This window comes from Onychomys torridus, chromosome 17 (assembly GCF_903995425.1).
Source record: "Onychomys torridus chromosome 17, mOncTor1.1, whole genome shotgun sequence".
Lineage (NCBI taxonomy): Eukaryota > Metazoa > Chordata > Mammalia > Rodentia > Cricetidae > Onychomys > Onychomys torridus.
The window spans coordinates 13,291,879-13,310,999 of NC_050459.1; the positions used below are offsets into that span (position 1 = coordinate 13,291,879).

The following is a 19,121-nucleotide window of genomic DNA, read 5'->3' on the forward strand; positions in this document are numbered from 1 at the left end:
TTTTCATGGTGTCCCAAATTTCTTGGACATTTTGGGTCATGACTTTGTTGGTTTTAGTGTTTTCTTTGACTGATGAATCTATTTCTTCTGCCATATCTTCAACACCAGGGATCCTCTCTTCCATCTCTTGCATTCTGTTGGTTATACTTGCATTTAAAATTCCTGTTTGTTTACTCAGATTTTCTATTTCCAGCATTCCTTCTGCTAATGTCTTCTTCATTTTTTCTATTTTCCTCTTCAGGTCTTGGACTGTTACCCTTGCTTTTTCATCGTTTTCTTTCAGGGACTTATTGTTTGCTTCTGCTTTAATTGTCCTTTCCTCTAGTTTTTTTTTTTTTTATAGTTTTATATAGTTCTGTATAAGGCTCTAGCTTCTTCATGATGTTACTTATAAGTTTGTTTTCTTCTTCTTCTTTGATTCCATGATGTTTAGGTCTAGCTGTTGGAGAAGGGCTAGGTTCTGATGATGCTGTATTATTCTTTATTTTGTTGTATGTACTTTTGCCTTGTGGGTTTATTCTTGGTCTTATCAGTGTACTTGGTCCAGACAGAGCTGACAGATTTAGGGAGCCTCTCTCTGGTCCAGATGGAAGCTCTGGGCCAGATGGGAGCTCTGGTCCAGATGAGAGTGCTGGCCAGACAGGAGCTGGGGGGCTGGACTCTGAGTCTCAGGAAGTCCCTGAAGTCTCCTTATCTTGTCCAGATGGGAGTTCCTCTTGTCCAGATGGGAGTTCCAGGGCAGATGGGAGCTAGGGGCTCTCTGGTCCAGATGGGAATTCCTGGGCAGGATGGAATCCTGGACACTGGTCTCTAAGTCTCTGGAAGTGGCTGGAGTCTTCAGCAGATGGGTATGGGGGCAAAGTATTGAGGTTGTAGTGTCCACTGGAGGGTCTCTCTGGTCCAGATGGGAGTTCTGGGGCAGATGGGAGCTGGGAGCTGGTCTCTAAGTCTCAGGAAGTGGCTGGGGTCACTGGCAGTTGGGTGTGGGGGCAGGGTGTGGAGACTGCAGTGTCTGCCTGCAGTCTTGGAAAAGGGGAGCCTTCCCATAGGGCCCACTGAATGGCTGGAAACTGTGGCCAAGTTGGGCAGGATCTTCCCAGGATGGTGCCCAGGGGTGGGACCCAGGGGCGGTTGCCTCTCTGACTATAACCCCAGGCACTCACCTCTGGTCCAGATAGGAGTTTCAGGGCAGATGGGAGCTGGGGACTGGGTACTTTTTAGTTTTTAAAGTGTTCATTCAGTCTCTATGTCCACTTATTGATCAAATTGCTCATTATTTTGTTCTAGTATTGTTTGTGTTCTTCACATATTCTGGGTATTAATCCTCTGCCAGGTGAATATGTGGTCCATGTTTTATCTCATTCTTTTTGCTGTCTCTTTACTTCATGGTCATGGTTTCCATCTCCTTTGATATACAGAAGGTTTGTTTTTAACTTGAAAAAATTACATTGGTAATTCTTGGTGTTGTTTGTTGTCCTTAGAGTCCTGTTCAATAGCTATCATCTTTGGCAATGACCTGATGTGTTTGCCAAGCTTTTCTAAAGAGTTTTTGAGAGTCTGATACAGTAGGCTATTGATTGGCATAGTTTATTTCTGCATGTAGTGACCAGGAGAGGCCTTTTTATGACTTTCTATGGAATGTGGATGGTTAGGTTTTTCTAGGTACTATATGATATATAGATCATTAATCCTTCATTGTCTGGGGCTATGTTGCCAAGAAGCAGATGACTATCTCAATGTAGGTTTACTTCTGAGCCTTCTGTTCTATTTGTCTGTTTTGTTTCTAATCCATGATGTTTTTGTTACCATGGCTCTGTAACACATGCTGAAGCTGATAGTCACGATGCGTCATCATTTCTATCTTGCCCAGAGTTCCTTAATCAATCAGGGCCTCATGCATCTGCACCAATGTTTAGTGGGCTTTACTAGTCATGTCAAGAATATAATTGATATGGTTCTGGGAATTGCATTCAATCTGTATATTGTATTTCATCATTTGGCCATTTTAACATTAGTCCTTTCAATCCTTATAATGCGATTCTTCCTACTGTCAAATATCTCATTCAGTTTTGTATTTTAGAGTTTAATGGATCTTATTTAGGGTTCTTTCACCCTCATTGCTAGATTTATTCTTTTGTTATGATTTATTGTTTTTATTTTGTGTGTTCAGGTGTTTTGCCTGTAAGTATGACTGTACACTATGTGTGTACAGTATTAAAAAACACATTAGAGGACATCATATCTCCAGGAACTGTAGCTACAGACAATTGTGAGCTAACATGTAGGTGCTGGGAGTTAAACTTGAGTCTTCCCAAAAAGCACAGTCAGTGCTTGTATTCTCTTGAGCCATCTTTCCAGCCCAGATGTATTAAGTATTTAAATTTCAAAGGAGTCTGTCTTAGCCACTGTTCTATTCCTGTGAGGAGACACCATGGCCACACAATTTATAACAGAAAGCATTTCAGTGGGGGCTTGCCTGCAGTTTCACAGGCTTAGTTCATGATCATCAAGACAAGGAGTGTGGTGACAGTCAAGCAGGCATTGAATTTGCAGCAGAAGCTGAGAGCACATATCTGTTCAGCAAGTTGCAGGCAGAGAGAGAGGATGAGAGAGAGAGAGAGAGAGAGAGAGAGAGAGAGAGAGAGAGAGAATGACTGGGCCTTGCATGTGCTTTTTCAATATCAAAGCATACTTCAGATGACAAATGTCCTCCAACAAGGGCACACACAATCCAATTAGGCCATATTTCTTCAGCCTTCCCAAACAGTTCCACTAACTGGGACCAAGCATTTAATATGTGCCTATGGGGCACATCCTCATTCAAACCACCACAAGGACTATTGAGAATGAGATGGCTTTCTCAACCCATTCCTTAGTGAATTCAATATTCATCTCTATGAAAGCAAATGATTCTGTGTGAGGATTTGTGTCCTGCTATTTGTCACATTGATTTATCATTTTTAATTGCTTTCTGGGCATGGGTTATGGTCCTTTAGTCACTGTATCATGCCATCATCCAACAGAGAAATTCCACTCCTTCCTTGCCCATCTGTATTCCTTTTCTTTGTTGTGCTTTATCATTATATGACAATTCAATATTGTACTTGTACATAAATAAGTACTATATTAAATAGAAGTGGAGAAAGTGGATATCCTTCTCATATCCCTGATTATTGAGGAAATGTTTAGAGTTCCTGAAGTCAGTGTAATATAGACTAAGGGTTTGTCATATGCAACCATTGTTGTGTTAAGTTGTAATCATTAAATCCCTAATTTGTAAAGACTTTTCGTTATAAAGACATATTGAACTTCATCAAAGGTTAATTATGCATCTATTGAACTGGTCTTGACTTTTACCCTTACTTCTGTTTCTGTATTTATATTTTACAAATTGACTTTCATATGATGGGCCATCTTTGCATTCCTCCAGTGAGGCCAACTTGATCAGAGTGAATTTTCCTTCTAACAACAATCAACCAAATTCCAAACCAGCAGAAGAACAGAAATAAATGAAGTTTAGACTCAAAGAATGACACTGAGACAATAAAACAAAGAGGTATTCTTTTCAAAGATAAAGAAAATTGACAAACCTCTCAACAACCTAACCCAACAAAAAAGAAAACTCAATTAAATAAAGGAGAGTCTCAAAAATTCTATTACACTAGGAATCACCTAAATTCAGAAAAGTGTTAAGGAAAATTCTGAGCAATTATATTATATTAAAGTTTAAAATTCAGAAGAAATTGGTATGTTCCTAGACATGCATGACTTATGATAATCAAAACTGGAAGATACAAAAACATAAACAGATCAACAATAGGTAATAAGATTGAAGTGATAATAAAAAGTCTCCAATTAAAGTAAAGCCCATGACTGTATTAATTAACTACTGAATTTTATCAGACTTTTAGAGAACTGACACAATTGTTCTTCTAGCTGTTTCATAACACAGAAAAGAGAGAAATGCTCCCAAACTCATTCTCAGGAGCCAGTATCACACAGACAACAAAATCAAGTAAGGACACACAGAAAAGAAAGCTGTGGATCAATTTCCCTGATAGACACAAGTACAAAACTCCTAAATAAAATACTTAAGTCAAGTTCAATGTCATTCTTGGTTTTTCCTCTCTCCAGTCACTCAAGGCACCTGTTGTAGGGAAGATGTAGGGCAAAGCCCTGGGGGACAGAGAATACTGAACAAGAGACTCAAGACCTGCTCCCTTTCAGCATCCCCCACCTACTCTTAACTGGAGCTGCATCTTGCTGAGTCTACAGGCAAAGACACATTCTTCAGTGCCTTTAGAACCCTTCTTTTTTTTTTTTCACACTTGCCTTTCCCCAACAGAAGAACTATGTATCGTTTAGTCTGTTCCTTCATGGCCTCCTATACACAAGTGGTACGTGCACATTTTCTCTTTCTCCATGGAAAGGCCTTTAAGGGAGGCTTGGCTATAGCTGGCTGTTTCTCATGTTTTGTTATCCAGATTGCTGTCAACACAGATTTTTTTCTTATAGGCCACTCATTGTCCCAAAAGCAGTGAGAAATAGGCACAGGTGTTCTGCCAGTCATTATTAAAGGCATGGTTCTTCTGTAACTAGATTCTTACATGTTTTTCTAATGAAGGAATGCTTAATTAATTGATTCATTCAATGGTTGAGAGATGGTAGGACCATCATGCACATAGTTTAGGCTGTGTGTGGATGGAAAGGACCCTGAGAGTCCTCTTCAGCCAGTGATGTAGCACCAGAGAAGACAAAGGGGACTGACGTAGTAATTGAAGGTGTTCAAGAATAGAGTTGGCAGGGGACAAGGTGTACAAATGCAACATTGGGCAAGAAGACCACATGCTGGCTGGGGTCACCACTTCACTTCTCAGGAGGGGCTCCCCACTTTTGTGTGAACTTCCATGCATTTCTTTTTGCTGAAACATAGGGGATATGTAGACACTAACTAACCCATTCTTTTGATTTATATTGATTCATTCACTTTAGTTATATTATTGCCAAAATCAAATCCAAGAAAAGAGGTTGTCCTACCTCCTTAATTGCAAAAATAAAACATTTTATGCTTTATAAATGTCACAATAAGACACTTTGGGCTGCAATGGCATCTCTTTAGAGAGAACATAAACATGTATTTTTGCTTGTACTGCATGGCAGTAGAGGTAATATATATTTGCCATTAATTCAATTCTACATCTAGTATACCACAAAGCAAGCAAACACAATTGTTTTCCATTTCTTCCCAGAACATTTCCATCTGACTTTCAAGCCTTTGCTAAGCTCTCAAGGTCAAAAGACATTAACTTGATAGAGACAACACTGAATATTTCACAAATGTGCAGACGTGGAAATCAAGGAAAGCAAATATAGATGAGGAACATGGTATGCATGTTAACACTAGTTTAACTAAACTTGGTTTGATAGATATTTGATGAGGCACCCACCCTACTGACTCCTTGTTCAGCTCTTGCTGGGTATTTTTGCCATTTCTAATTCTGATAGTCTGTAGTGGATGGTGCTTCTATGGTAACTAGGTTCATGCAGCAACTGTTTCTTCCTAGCCCCTAGAAAGGAAAATGTTCCTATAGTCTCTTCACAATGCATGCTCAGAGGCTCAGAAGGTCTACTAATGTACTCAAGCCCACATGCCTTCTATGTATAGAGCTGACATCTACTGTGTTGATGATAGGCCCTGGGACTAAGCCCCATCACACAAGAATTCTGTATGCTTTCCTGGGTGTGGATGCTTTCCTGGGAACTGCAAAGCACCAGCATGTTGAGAGGTTCCATAGCAAAACCTGAGGCCTTTGTGGATTACCACAGCTCAGTAATTCCTTCAGGCTTACAGAGAAAGCCCACACAACTCCCTGCATCTTTACTCATTTCTGTTTATCAAACTGAATATTAATATAAACAATAGCTAAGGTGTTATGACAGAAGTAAGCAAACCCAAATCCAACAGGAATCTCATGAAAACATCACCAGATATAAACCAGCCTTTCTCTGCTGTGGGGCAGTAACTCAGTAGTGAGACAAGAAATCTGAACAGAAATGAGGGGTTTTCAGAGTGCAGAAATGGACAGGTGGCCACTGCAGAAACAAAATGTCAGGACCACTCAGAAGCTGGCCCAGTTACAAGGCCCAGTAATTTTACAATACCAGAAAAATATTCCTTTAACAGTGTTTCTTTCTCATTATTGAAATCTGTGTCAGAATACTTTGTTGTCAGTTTCTTAATGACAATGATGTGAAGCCGTCCAACCGTTGCAGTCTGCTCTGCATTTTGTTGAGCTTAAGCGTGCATTGAAGACAATTCTTTTCATAGCAAATAAAACAATTATGAGTCCCTTCCCCTCACCTGTGGTGTAAGAGATGGTCATAGAATTGTGGGAGACACACGCTAAACTTACAGAGAATGCACACAGTTTCGCGTAGCATGGATATGGGAACCGTTTTGCCTAATATATTATCACAAGATACTGGGGAAGGTCAGAGACTTGTTAACTTTCAGAGGAGGGAAAAATAACAGTCTTGTTTTGACAACCACACTGGAAAGTCAAAGCTGTGACTCTATCCAGCAGAAGAGCTTCCAGCAAAGGGCAGACTCCAGCTAGAGGAAAGGGTTGATGGAGCAGGGAGGTCTGATGTGACAAAGATGCCCAGCAATGCCCACAGGGTACCCAGTGGAAGGAATGCCCTCCTCTCCTGGCCTGCTGGAAGGGGCAGTGCTGAGTCCTGGCTGTATTCCATGGCTAGGTGGACACTAGCCATTGTCAGCCATTGGCCAGGCAGGTGGCTAACCAGAGACAGTTGCTGATAGCACCCATGTGGGTGGAAAAGCCTTACCTTGTCTGGATCCGTGGTCGTGATGACCCACACGCAGTGAGCATTGTCTTCATACTGCACAGGGTAGTTAGGTGAGGTGATGATACCACTCGGCCCACGCAGGTTTGATCCACATGTCCTGGCTGGAAACAGATGGAAACAATACAATTTGCCCAGTAGTTCATTAGCGTGAAAAGGACACCATGTGGAATGCCTTTTCTGAAGTTCTTCTTTTAGGTAGCAAACAAAATAATGGGTGTCAATCTGACATTTTCTTAAGTGTGTATGATTGTTCATATTTGTCCCTTTCTGCTCCCTACTGGTCCCCTTCATACTCCAACACACCCCATCTGCTTTCATGTGTATCTTCTTTAATATAGGTTCCACATGTGAAAGAAAATAAGCCACATTTTTTCTTTCCCACCCACTCTCCTCTTCCCACCTGACCTGGTTCTACATTAATGTCCTACAGATGTATAAGTACACATTTGTATTTAAATGTAGATTATTTGCATGAGAGAAAAACATGACATTTTATTTTTTTAAAAAAAGATAATTATATCATTTCTTCCTTCCCTTTCCTCCCTCCAAACCCTGCCACATACCTTTCCCTGAATCTCTTTCAAATTCATGGACTCCTTTTCTCTAATTGTTACATAAATGTGTGTGTATATACACATATGTTCCTAAATATATATCACTGAACCAGCATAACCCTTAACTATATTCTAAAAAGATTTATTTTTAATTTACTTGTATGTGCATGTCTGTGTGAGGGTATATACATGTGAGTTCAGAGGAGAAGGTATCTGGGAAGCCCAGAAGAGTATATCAGATCTCTGGTAACTAGAATTACAGACAGTTGTGAGCTAACTATTGTGAATGCTGGAAACTGAACCTGGATCCTCTGCAAGAGTAGTAAGCCATCTCCCTAGTCTCCATGAAGTTTATTTTTAACAGGCCATGTTATAAAGTTGTCAAGTGTCTTTTGCTCAGCCCTTAGGAACCTTGCCTGATATTTACAATGTGGGTGAGGGTACTTGGTTAGAGGACATTTGGAATGACATTGTCATTTGTGGTTAGATTAATTCTGTAGAAAGATTAATATCAAACCGGTCAGTTTCAAATGCCACTGTGGCACAAAAACCCATTTTCTAGGTGCTCATTTATATGCAGAGAGTCTGTATGTCTATCCATCTGTCCACAGATACAGTGAGATGCATAAAGGAGCTCAATATGTGGGATTTGGAATCAGTGCCACACCTCACACAGAATGGACTCTCTTTTTTCCCCATGTCTTATTTATGATTCTTCTTTTTATTATTATTAAGAAATGTTTTATTCATTTTACATATCAAACACAGACCCCCTCTCTTACTTTCTCCCCTACAGCCTTTCCCCCTCATTCCCTCCTCTGACAAGGTAAGGCTTCCCATGGGGAGGCAGCAGAGCCTGGTAGAATCAGATGAGGCAGGTCCAAGTCCTTCCCCATGCATCAAGCCTGTATAAGGTATCCCACCATAGATAGTGAGCTCCAAAAAGCCAGCTCATGTACCAGGGATGGGTACTGATCCTACTGTCAGGGGGCCTCTTAAATAGATCAAGCTACACAACTGTCTTGCTTATGCAGTAAACTGAGAGTAATGGAGGACAATAGACGGTAGGGGATGGGGGGTGAGAACAAGGGAATGGGATGGTTGAGCTGGAACAGGAACAGAATGGAAGAGCAATGAAAGAGAAAATATGATAGAGGAAGACATCATGGGGATAGGGAGAAACTGAGTGCTAGGAAAGTTCCCAGGAATTCACAAGGATGACTCCAACTTATACTACTAGCAACAGTGGAGAGGGTACCTGAACTGGCTTAACCCTGGTAATCAGATTGGTGAATACCCCAACTGTCATCATAGAATCTTTCTCTAGTACCTGATGGAAGCAGATGTAGAGATCCACAGCCAAGCACCAGGCTGAGCTCCAGGAGTTCAAAAAGAGAGAAGAAGGATTCTATGAGCAAGGGCATCAAGATCATGATGGGAAGAACTACAGGATGGACTTTCGATGTAGTTTCATCTCTGTTCAGCTTTGTCCTATTTCTCTCAAATGAGTACAGTGGATGTTATGCTAAAGTCTCATTTAAGGTTTAGCTTCTACCTATGCCAATTTTAATAGCACAATAAATAGAGAACCTTGAGTTTATTGTGCAGTTGAAACCTTAAAGAAAATAGAAATGATGACTACAAAAGCAAAGGAAGCCATCATTGTCTTTTTCTTCATCTTCAGGCTGAAATAAAAAAAACAACTTGAGCCTAGAAACCATAAACCAATGAAAATGACATAGTTTGTGATAAAAAGAAGTATTTCAATTACCCTCTCCTTTCTCAAAGTTTTATTTTACAAAATCAATGGAATAACTTCGAAATCTAATATCAGTGTGGGGTCTGGGCTGAATATTAATAACTCAGACTGAGTTTGGAAAAAAACAAAAAGGCTACTTTTATGAGAAAGTACATGCAAAGATATGCACTCCATTATCTTAGATGCTGTCATTCAGAGAGTATACCAGGCTGTATGCCAAAGATGGATGCCCCAACAATGCAGGAGAACCTTGGGGTGACTGTCCAGGCTGCCAGATGTCTCTGTCATTTCTTAGTTTTGAAAGTTGTTTGTTCTGCACTTCCAATTTACTCAGTTAATATTACATCCTTCTGAGGTGCTTGATGGAGTTGAAGACTAGATAGTTAAGTTTTCCTTAGTTTTAATGGAAGGTAAATTAGGTACCAAACTTTGGACTCACAAAGATAGGATTAATAATGGAGTATTTTCTCTAAATTTGCCAAATACAAAAGGACTAGACATTATGAATGCAATTCTTACATGATAATAGTTCTTATTGTAATACAGTTTTACTATGTTAGAGTTAAAGCCCTTTCTTTTTCATTTAGACAAAAAGGGTGAAATATGGAATATTCCTTTGCACTGTGTAAAGGGATGTCACCATGATTTGTTTGTTAAAGATGTGAATGGCCATTAGTTAGTTAGGAAGAGGTTAGGCATGACTTCTGGGGACAAAGAGCTCTGGGAAGAATAAAGGAGAGGTCACAAGATGAATGCAGGAAGAGCAAGACATGCAGGAAGAGAGAGAAAAGCTACAAGTCATATGGCAACATGTTGATATATAGAAGTGGGTAATTTTAGTTATAAGAGCTAGCACCCTGGGTGGTGGTGGTGGTGGTGGTGGTGGTGGTGGTGGTGGTGGTGGTGCACACCTTTAATCCCAGCACTTAGGAGGCAGAGCCAGGCTGATCTCTGTGAGTTCAAGGCCAGCCGCGTCTACAGAGTGAGATATAGGACAGGCACCAAAACTACACAGAGAAACTCTGTCTCAAAAAAGCAAAAAAAAAAAATATATATATATAAAAAATCCAAACAAACAAACACAAAAGAGCTAACAGGACAAACCTAAGCTATAGACTGAGTTTTCATAATTAATAATGTCTCCATGTCATTATTGGGAAGCAGATAGTCCTGATGAAAAAGCTCAAATACGCCAGGCCTCTCAATGGATTATTCTAGACACCTTCATACAGAGAACACATCTGGCCATCCATTGGATTAGTCTAGACACCTTCACACAGAAAGTACACATGGCCACCCAATGGATTATTCTAGACACCATCATACAGAGAGTATACAGCCAACCAGTAGATTAATCTAGACACATCCATACAGAGAACATCCCTGACCACCTAATTCATGATCTGTTCATTACCTGTTCATAACTATACTTTCTATCTTCCCACTGCGCCTTGGCTGATGCATATTTAGGCCACTTGTTTTCTAGGAGACTCAACTTCAAGGGTTAATAATGTAGGTCTCCTATCCTGCAAGGGCTAGCTGGTAGGGAATTCAGAAGCCTCCACTGTCCCCAGCAGGAATATACAGTCTCCTCTCTAGCCTATAACCATATTAAAATGGTTTAAAATGTGACTATTCTGGAAGAAATACTACTCCTTTGTAGAAGTGATTTTTTTTTCCTGCTATTTCTATTTCTCCACAGCTTTCTTTGTCTTCTCGAGCTGTAAGTCTAGAAATTCTATTTGCTTGATGGTACATACTCAGCACCAAGAAAGCATGCTGAAGTCCTTGACATGAGATGAGAGACACATCAAGCAACTTAGAAGTTGCTGAGTACTCACTACAGATAATATTAACTAAAAATTAGTCAGCTCTACATTCATAAATACATTTAAAATTATTTAAAATACCAGTATTTTCTGCCAAAAAATAGCATGGTTAACATAAAGGGTAAGAAACCATATTTTAAATCCTGGTAGGCATCTAGTAGCTCCCCAGGTTATGTGTAAGAGCTTTCTGAAAGCATAGATCTATTCTAGATGCTAATCTTCACTCTGTGATACATCTATTTTAGGAACATGTTTTCAGAAAAGATCATGAACTTCCAATGTGAAATTTATCTAAAGCATTTTTGACATTGACAGCATTAGTGACAATGTCTTCAGGAAAGGTAACACCCATACTCTTGAGAAATAATGCCTTTATATTGTGTTTCAACTTTGTTATACTTCATAAATAACAGCTCTTTTAAATACAAAGTTAATCACAAATATATATGGATTTAATTGTGAATCAGGATATTTAAGTATTTAAAAATTTGAGAAGACATATCTAAAGACATAGGAGCTATTTCAGTATATTCCACTGATGACTTGGCATCTTCCAATCATTAGGCTCTACTATCCCCAATAGGAAAGTCCACAGAATCTAGCCCTTCACTATCTACTGTATGCCTCTGTGATCTGTGTTGAAGCCTGGCCCTACAACTGAATTACTAAAAGTTTGCTTTATAACTTCATAAAATTCATCTCACTCAGTTTTGAGGAATGATTTTTACAGGGAGTCTGTATTTTTATTGTTGAGCTGTCTCAAAAAAATAAGTTAATAAATGACTAAACATATAGATCAGTAATAGAGTCCTTGCTTGGCACATTTGAAGCTCTAATGTCCATCTGAAGTGCCATAAGGATGGAATAAATAATAAATTCAGTGCTTAGGAAGAAAAACCAGACAGGGAAGAAAAGAGAGTCAGAATAGAGGATATGAAGCAAGATGGAGTGTTCCACTGAGTAAGAGCCAGTAATGGAGCATCACCAAGTAAAGGAGGCTAGATAACTACCATCAGTGTGTGCTACTTCCCTTCCATTGGACACACATAGCCAAGGTGATGCAAGAGAAACCTTGCTGAAGACAAGGAGGAGGAGTGTGCCTAGACCCAATTGAGGAAATGAGTGGGAAGTAGGGTGGTAGGAACTTGACCAATGGTACCTGAACAGGAGCAGAGATGGGCTCTGGGAATTCACACAAGACAATATAATCTTACTCAAGTCCAGAAGTCTGAAGCTCTGCCTGTGTCCTCTGCTTTTCACCCAGATACTGCACTTTCTCACTCCTTCCTGTGAATGGGTGGTGAGCTCTTATGGTCTAGGAGAGCTGGACAGGCCTATCATGACTGACAGTGGGAAATCTTACTGTGTCCTTGAAGGTGACTTCTGAACTTCTAATTACTCTTTTACTAATCAGGCATTCAAACAGTTAGCAGAGTCTTTAGACAATGTAATTGACCATAATCTAAGACTGTTGAGAGCAATATTTGTGTTTCCTGTCACCAACACGCACAGATGTGTGCTCATACACATTGTAGTTCAGTGTTTCTGTCACTCTCCTAAAGACCTGGACCCTGTCAACATCTGACAATATTATATCTGATTCAGATCAATGTCCAGTTATATGTTAAATGTCTGTGGACAGTAACTGTGTCATAATTCAGAACAAAGGTTATGCCCTGAAGTGTTTCCTAAGCATGTGCACTCAAGTTTCACTGATAATTTATACATCTTCTAGATAAAACTGGAATTTATAAAACAGTGTATTGAAAATGGAATAAGAAGAAAAATGAACTCTACAGTCTCTTATCCTCTGCACATTGACCAGTTTTAGAACCCTGTATTAATCAGTATCTACTGCAAAAAGAACCTACTCTAATGAAGGCTGAGATATGCACTGATCTATGGGCATAAAGATAATAACATTAAGGGCAGTTTAATATGGTGTCTGTTGAATCCAATGGTAGGAGGTCCTCCCCTGGGTTTTATGACACACCCAGCTATGAGAGTTTACACAAGTTAATGGTACTAGGCATTAACTCTGACTTGTGGACCAGCTTTTAGCCCACTATAAAATGGTTGGTCACTCCCATAACATTCATGCCACTATTATACCAGTGGGCATATCTTGTCAGATCAGTTGTTACTATAGGTCAATTGTGAGCTCACAACACAAGAGGCTATGGTTGGGGTTAGAGTTAAAGTTAGGGTTAGGATTATCACATTTTTCCCAAGGCTAAGAAGTCATCATGGAAGAGCTTGTAGAGAGATTATAATAGCCAGAAGCAGTGGACATCTACATTGAAACATTATTTGCTGTACATGACAGGACCACTGCATATATAAACTCACAGATATTGTGACTGCAAACATAAGATTGTGCAAGATTAAGCCAACCATGGATGAGGATGCAACTCAGGAAGTGTCACCCTAACTCAAGAGCTGTTGGTAATTGGTGACTGCTGGGGATAGGAGTGTAAGTCTTCTTCAGGGTCCCCATGATTATTAGTGAGTGGTCCTACATCCATGCACTTACAGGTAGCACTAAGCAGTCTCATGTTGAAGAAAAGGAGCAGATGAAGTTAGGAGGTCGAAGTGGCAAGAGCAATAGGATAGATGGGAAAGGAATGGGGGGGGTTAGTCAACACATTACAAACCCATCTGTTTCTAGAGGTAGCATTGGGCATTTACTGTTTGACCAAGTAACATATATTAAATGAAAATCACATTTTCCTCACGTGAATGAACTCACTGAAAGAATTGCTGGGTTTCATAGTTAACACCTGAAATTTCATCACTTATGAACATAAGTCAGGGGTTTACCATGTGTTTGAGGGCAATATGGGCTAAGAGTGAGACCATGCTTCAAAATCATCATCATCATCATCATCATCATCATCATCATCATTGTCATACTAATAATAATAAATAAAAATATTTATTTACTTAGATCTTACAAAACCTTTTCTGTTTTATAGTAACTAGTTAATCAAATTAGCTAAAGGGTGAAAATTTTGACTCAAATACAGTTAAGTTAGCACAACAGCAGGAATCATATGGGATGCTCTTTGAAGGAAATCACTAGATTATATATGATATATTTAACACACATCTGTACAATACATATAATATATAATTAACATATATGATATATAATGAGCATTATATTTCTTGAAGTTTTTTTTTTTAAATAATAAGTCATTTTGAAGTGTCCTGATTATCAGCTGAAGTGGGAACAGAGAGTAGGGCGTAAGCCCTTGTCACCTGGGGTCCAGGACTGTCTCCTGCAGTTACTAAATGGTGCATCTTCAACTCTTTTGTCTTAAGCCTCTTAGTGGGTTTAAGTACCTACCTAAGAGTCATTTGAGGATTGAACTAAAGGACACAAGGCTTTTCTCTCACATGGCTTTGACTTACAATGGTATGTGTGGCCGATGATTGCTGACTGCCTACACTGAGGGTGCAATAGAGAGAGAAATTAACTCGAATATTGGTGAAATTCTTAAGGCCACTCCACATAGTTAAAAGGGAGATTTATTTTGTGGGGTAACTTACAAATTAAGGGATTGGTTGTAGGGTCTGGCAAAGGTATGGAGCAGTCTGGCGGTGTTCTCTAGAGAACTCTGCTCGGTCTACCTCCTGCATCCAGCGTCTCAGAATCAAGTGCGAGCCCTCCTCCGGATCCTGGGTCTTCAGCTTCCTCCCTCAGCCCCGCCTTGTGGGCGTGACCATTACTGAAGCCTCAATGGGGGTTGGAACTTCCAGGCCAAGGCTGGGATGGCTACCCACTACACTCAATTCTTTACGTGAATTGAGACACAAGTGATTTTTTATTTTTCTTTTATATTTGGTTTTGTTTGGGGGGAGGTTGGCAAGGGTAGTGGGCAGATGCAGGGGTTGGGGAGATAAGTAGGACTGGGATGCATGATGTGAAATCCACAAAGAGCCAATTAAAGTTAAAAAAAAATGTTCACCTGAATTGAGAAAGAAAGAAACAAGTAAATAAATGCTCAGGCACACAATGCTATCAGCAAATGAGGGAGACAGGGAGGAGGTCCCCAGAGAGGAAGGCTGGCGATGGAAGAGGGTGGGTAATAGAGAGATTTCAGATGCACTGACCGCTGACAAAGGTCCAGGATGTAGAGTGGAGGAAAGCAAGGCAGAGAGCCTCAGATGGACATCCCATGGCTCCCAGATGGGGTTAGCACCAACTCTGCTCATTCCAGGCTAGTGTTTGTCAATGGGATAGACACGTGCTATAAAATCTGGACCCATCACTTCCAGAAACCCTTTGACAAAGCAATATCCAGAAAAATAGTTTTCTCCAATGCCCCTCAATTATACAGCTCAAGAATCTGCACTACTTCCACTAATTCAATACAACTAAGGAAGCTATGGTGTGTGTTCCTTTAACTTTCTGACACAATAGCAGCTTGGACAAATAACCACAATATGAAATATAATTCTAACATTGACACTAGCCCTGTGATCCAGTAGCATGGAGCTTCTCCCTGGTGTAAATAATCTTTTCATTACCATTTAAAAGGTCATTTCTGCGTCGGCATAAAACATGGGTGGAAAGAATAACACATAACAGCCTCAGAACATGACAAGTTAATACGTTAAGGATAATTCTCGTTAACCTCACCTGGAATCCTGAGGTAATAATAACTTTATTCTACGACCCTGGCTGCCTCCAATTAACTTTTGTGTAACTAGGGTTACAATTGAAAATAGCACTTCACTTTTCTTAAGTGCCCTTTCAACTCATGGAACTGCTCAAGCCCTCAGCTCCACCCATGGATGGAACATCAGCAGTAGAGGACGCTCTCCACATCCATCTCCCCTAAGCCCCGAGAGATGAAACACCAGCCTGAACATTTAACTTAAATAAAGTGATATCATCTCCTTATCTTTTTTGTTTGCTTATTTTTCTACTGCCAGTTAAGGATGCTTATGCAGTTTTAAACAGCTCGTAATGTTTTACCCTGTGGAAAAAAAATCATAATAGCTGTTTTCATATCTCTAAATGAAGTACGCATAATTTCAAATGGAATATGGAATCCCTTGTGTAATTACTGAGCTGTGACAACATTCATCTGTTTGGTAACTGAAGGGAAAGGTAATGTCCCCAAGCCTCCAGGCTAATTAGATAATGTAAGCTTTGGCAAACCACACCAGTTTCTAGACTCAGGGTCACTTCTGACTCACTGTGTGTTATCAACAGCTTCAATCAGACACTCCCCAAGGAGAGAAGTCTGCATAATAATCTAATAGAGACCCCTCATGGAACTGGGAACATTGAGAACCAGGCCTTACTTGATCAATGCCCTTAAATACCCTGGTCTCAATGCTCAGAGCAGTGATTCCCCTATCTGATTGAAGGTTGGCTTTAGAATATGTGCTTGACATGATTAATCCATGGCCTTTCATAACATCCAAGAATGGATTGGGAGAATCCACACCAGGTTGTTATCTGTCTATAAACTACTTGTAATGGTGGCAAAAATGTACGTGAGACATTGCACTCCCTGTAGGGAAGTGCCCACAGCTTGCTTGCTAAATGTCCCCACAGTTAGCATTGAGTAGATTGCACCCCCAGTAGGGGACTCACCCATACCTTGGCAAATGCTTCTACAGTCTATTTTCAGAACTATTTGAAACTTTAAGGGGTGTCATATCCACTTTTTCTGTATGTGTTAGAGACCAGCATCATCCTTTTATAGAAATAGAGAGGAGCCTGTTTCTCAGCTCTTCACCATCGGTGAGTCAGACTGTCATCAGGAGCCCGTAAGGGGCCAATTCAGAGAGAATGAGGGCATCTTCAGACTTGAAAATGGACAGTCTAGAAGACCTATGGACTTTAATCGAAGGAAGTACTTTGTGCTGTGGGGATGCCAGCTGGAAAAGGGATTGTGAATCATTTAGATGTCTCCTCTCCATACCCATTGGGTGTTGATGACTCTCTAGGGCTGGGAAGGAAATGGGGGAGGTAGATATGCTGCTTCTAAAGCATTGCTGACCAACACCTGAGCCACTGGGCATGGACAGAAATGTCAGAACCCATCCATCCATACACACTGTATTCCCATGAGACAGTGCCAGTGAAAGTATTGAGAATACAGACATCACATTATAATCTTTATGTCAATGTGTCGATACTATTTTCTCGGTACCTTTGTCCAATAAAAAACTATTAACAAAGCTAAATTCACCCATTTTGTTTTTCTGGTTAGAGATGGCTGTTCAGTATCTGTAAAATGGTGTGTGGGGTGTGAATTTTATCTGTGGAGGGAAGCAAAAAGCTGTAGTTTCTTCAGAACAACCCTAAACAGGTGCGATCAACTGACAACCATCATGCAGCTCCTCCCACCTGTCCAAAGATGGGAGAAGGAGTGAAATGATTCTGAATCTAACACTTTTGGCTGCTTTTCCTGGTTTGTGCCCCCCTGCTTGCTGTAACTCTGTGAGTCACTCATGTTCCTGGAAGCAAGTCCAGTGAATCTCTGCTTCATCCTGCTGGTCTTGGGCTCAGTCATTTCCTTGGTCTGGTCTGTGTTTGGTACCCTGTCTGGAGAGTTGTTTACATATCTTCCCAAGAAGTTAAGCAACACTTTCTAGTAGAGAAAGACTTCCATCTGTGGCTAATAAGGTGATTGGCCCCTGGGAGTCCAGCCTGGTTGCTGACACTATGCTTTCTAACCACACAGCTTTCAGTCATTAGGCAGGTAGCCAAGCCAGCAACTCTGTGATCCAGTACCAGGAGCTAAACCCATAGACTCCTCCCCATCCACCTGGCATCATTTTCTGCCACACAGAGTCTGCTGTGTGGTCTGAGGTGCTGGAAGACAGATTTAAACACTGGAAGGTAGATTCAAAAGGGCTGGGGGCGGGGGCAGCAAGAACTTGAGAAGACAAGTGGAGAAAGCCTCAGTGGCCTTGAACTGGTAGAAATTAGTGCTTAAAGGGTTCTACAAAGTTCAGAGATAGAGGGACCATGTGGGAAGCAGGGTCTTGCTATGTAGCCCAAACTATCCTTGTTTTGAGATCAGGAGGCCCAAGCTTCTCAAGTGTTGAGCTTAAAGGACCACTATGCCCAGTTTAGGAAGCAGAACTTAATCAACAAACTTGGATATCTAGCTGAGGTGTGCAGACCATGTGGGAACTTGGTGTTTCATTCTTTTTACTGCTTATAATAAAATGTGTGTGTGTGTGTGTGTGTGTGTGTGTGTGTGTGTGTGTGTGTGTAAGACACATACACACAGAATGGTGGGGAGAGACATTTCATATCTGGAAAAAGCTGCTGGAGTCATCAGAAGGAGGACAGTGTTAGTGTGACCAAATGATCATTGACAAGTGATCCCCTCCTCCCACCTCCTTCACACACACAAAACAGGCTGAGCCAACCTCATGGCCCCATAAAGCCTGAACACTCAGCCACTGAGAAGGTCAATGCACAGGACTGAAGAATTTTCTCAGAGGATGTCTCATACTCTCCAGAGAGGCTCCAGAGAAGTTCATGAACTCCTGCCTGTCCTTTCAGTAGATGGCAAGGCAGAGAAGGATTCTGCTACTTCTCTGGATGGAGCTGGAGGAGACTGTGATAAGGGAAATGTATCATGTACAGAAGCACAAGGACTAGGTGTTTCTGCTCATACCTGGAGTCTAGGAAGAACTGACCTCATGTGGGGTCAGGGAGGGGGAGGCAAAGGGGAGGATACTCAGCAGACACTATGTTTTACTTAGGAAGTTCTGGTAGATAATGTGTACAATAAATGATGACACTGTGTTACATATTTTCAATGGTATAATGGTGGGAATGATGGGGTATCTCATGCCTGTGATTGATCCCAGGACAGAGGAGGCTGAGGGTGGAGGATGATACATCTTTAGAGAAACCAGTATGCTAACCATGATGTGAATGTTACTCACTCACAAAGCTGGGTATAGCAACATCCTAGCACTTGTGCCAATAGGTACAATGTTATATTCATTAAATACATGAATAAATAAGTAAGTGTAATTAATTGGATGCAGGGAATGAAAATTAAAGGGTTAAGATGGATTTCAGATCATGAATTAACTTAAAAGAGAATCAGTATGTAGTTGATT

At 40.6% G+C, this 19,121-nt stretch overlaps 1 protein-coding gene across 1 annotated transcript in view; it reads right to left on the minus strand.

Moving 5' to 3' along the window:
* Nucleotides 1-19,121, minus strand: part of Csmd1 (CUB and Sushi multiple domains 1) — a 600,818-nt gene that overhangs the window by 444,721 nt on the left and 136,976 nt on the right. The window contains exon 5 of the mRNA XM_036209300.1: nt 6,850-6,971. Within this exon, the coding sequence (XP_036065193.1) occupies nt 6,850-6,971 (122 nt within the window). The remainder of the gene's footprint in view (nt 1-6,849; nt 6,972-19,121) is intronic.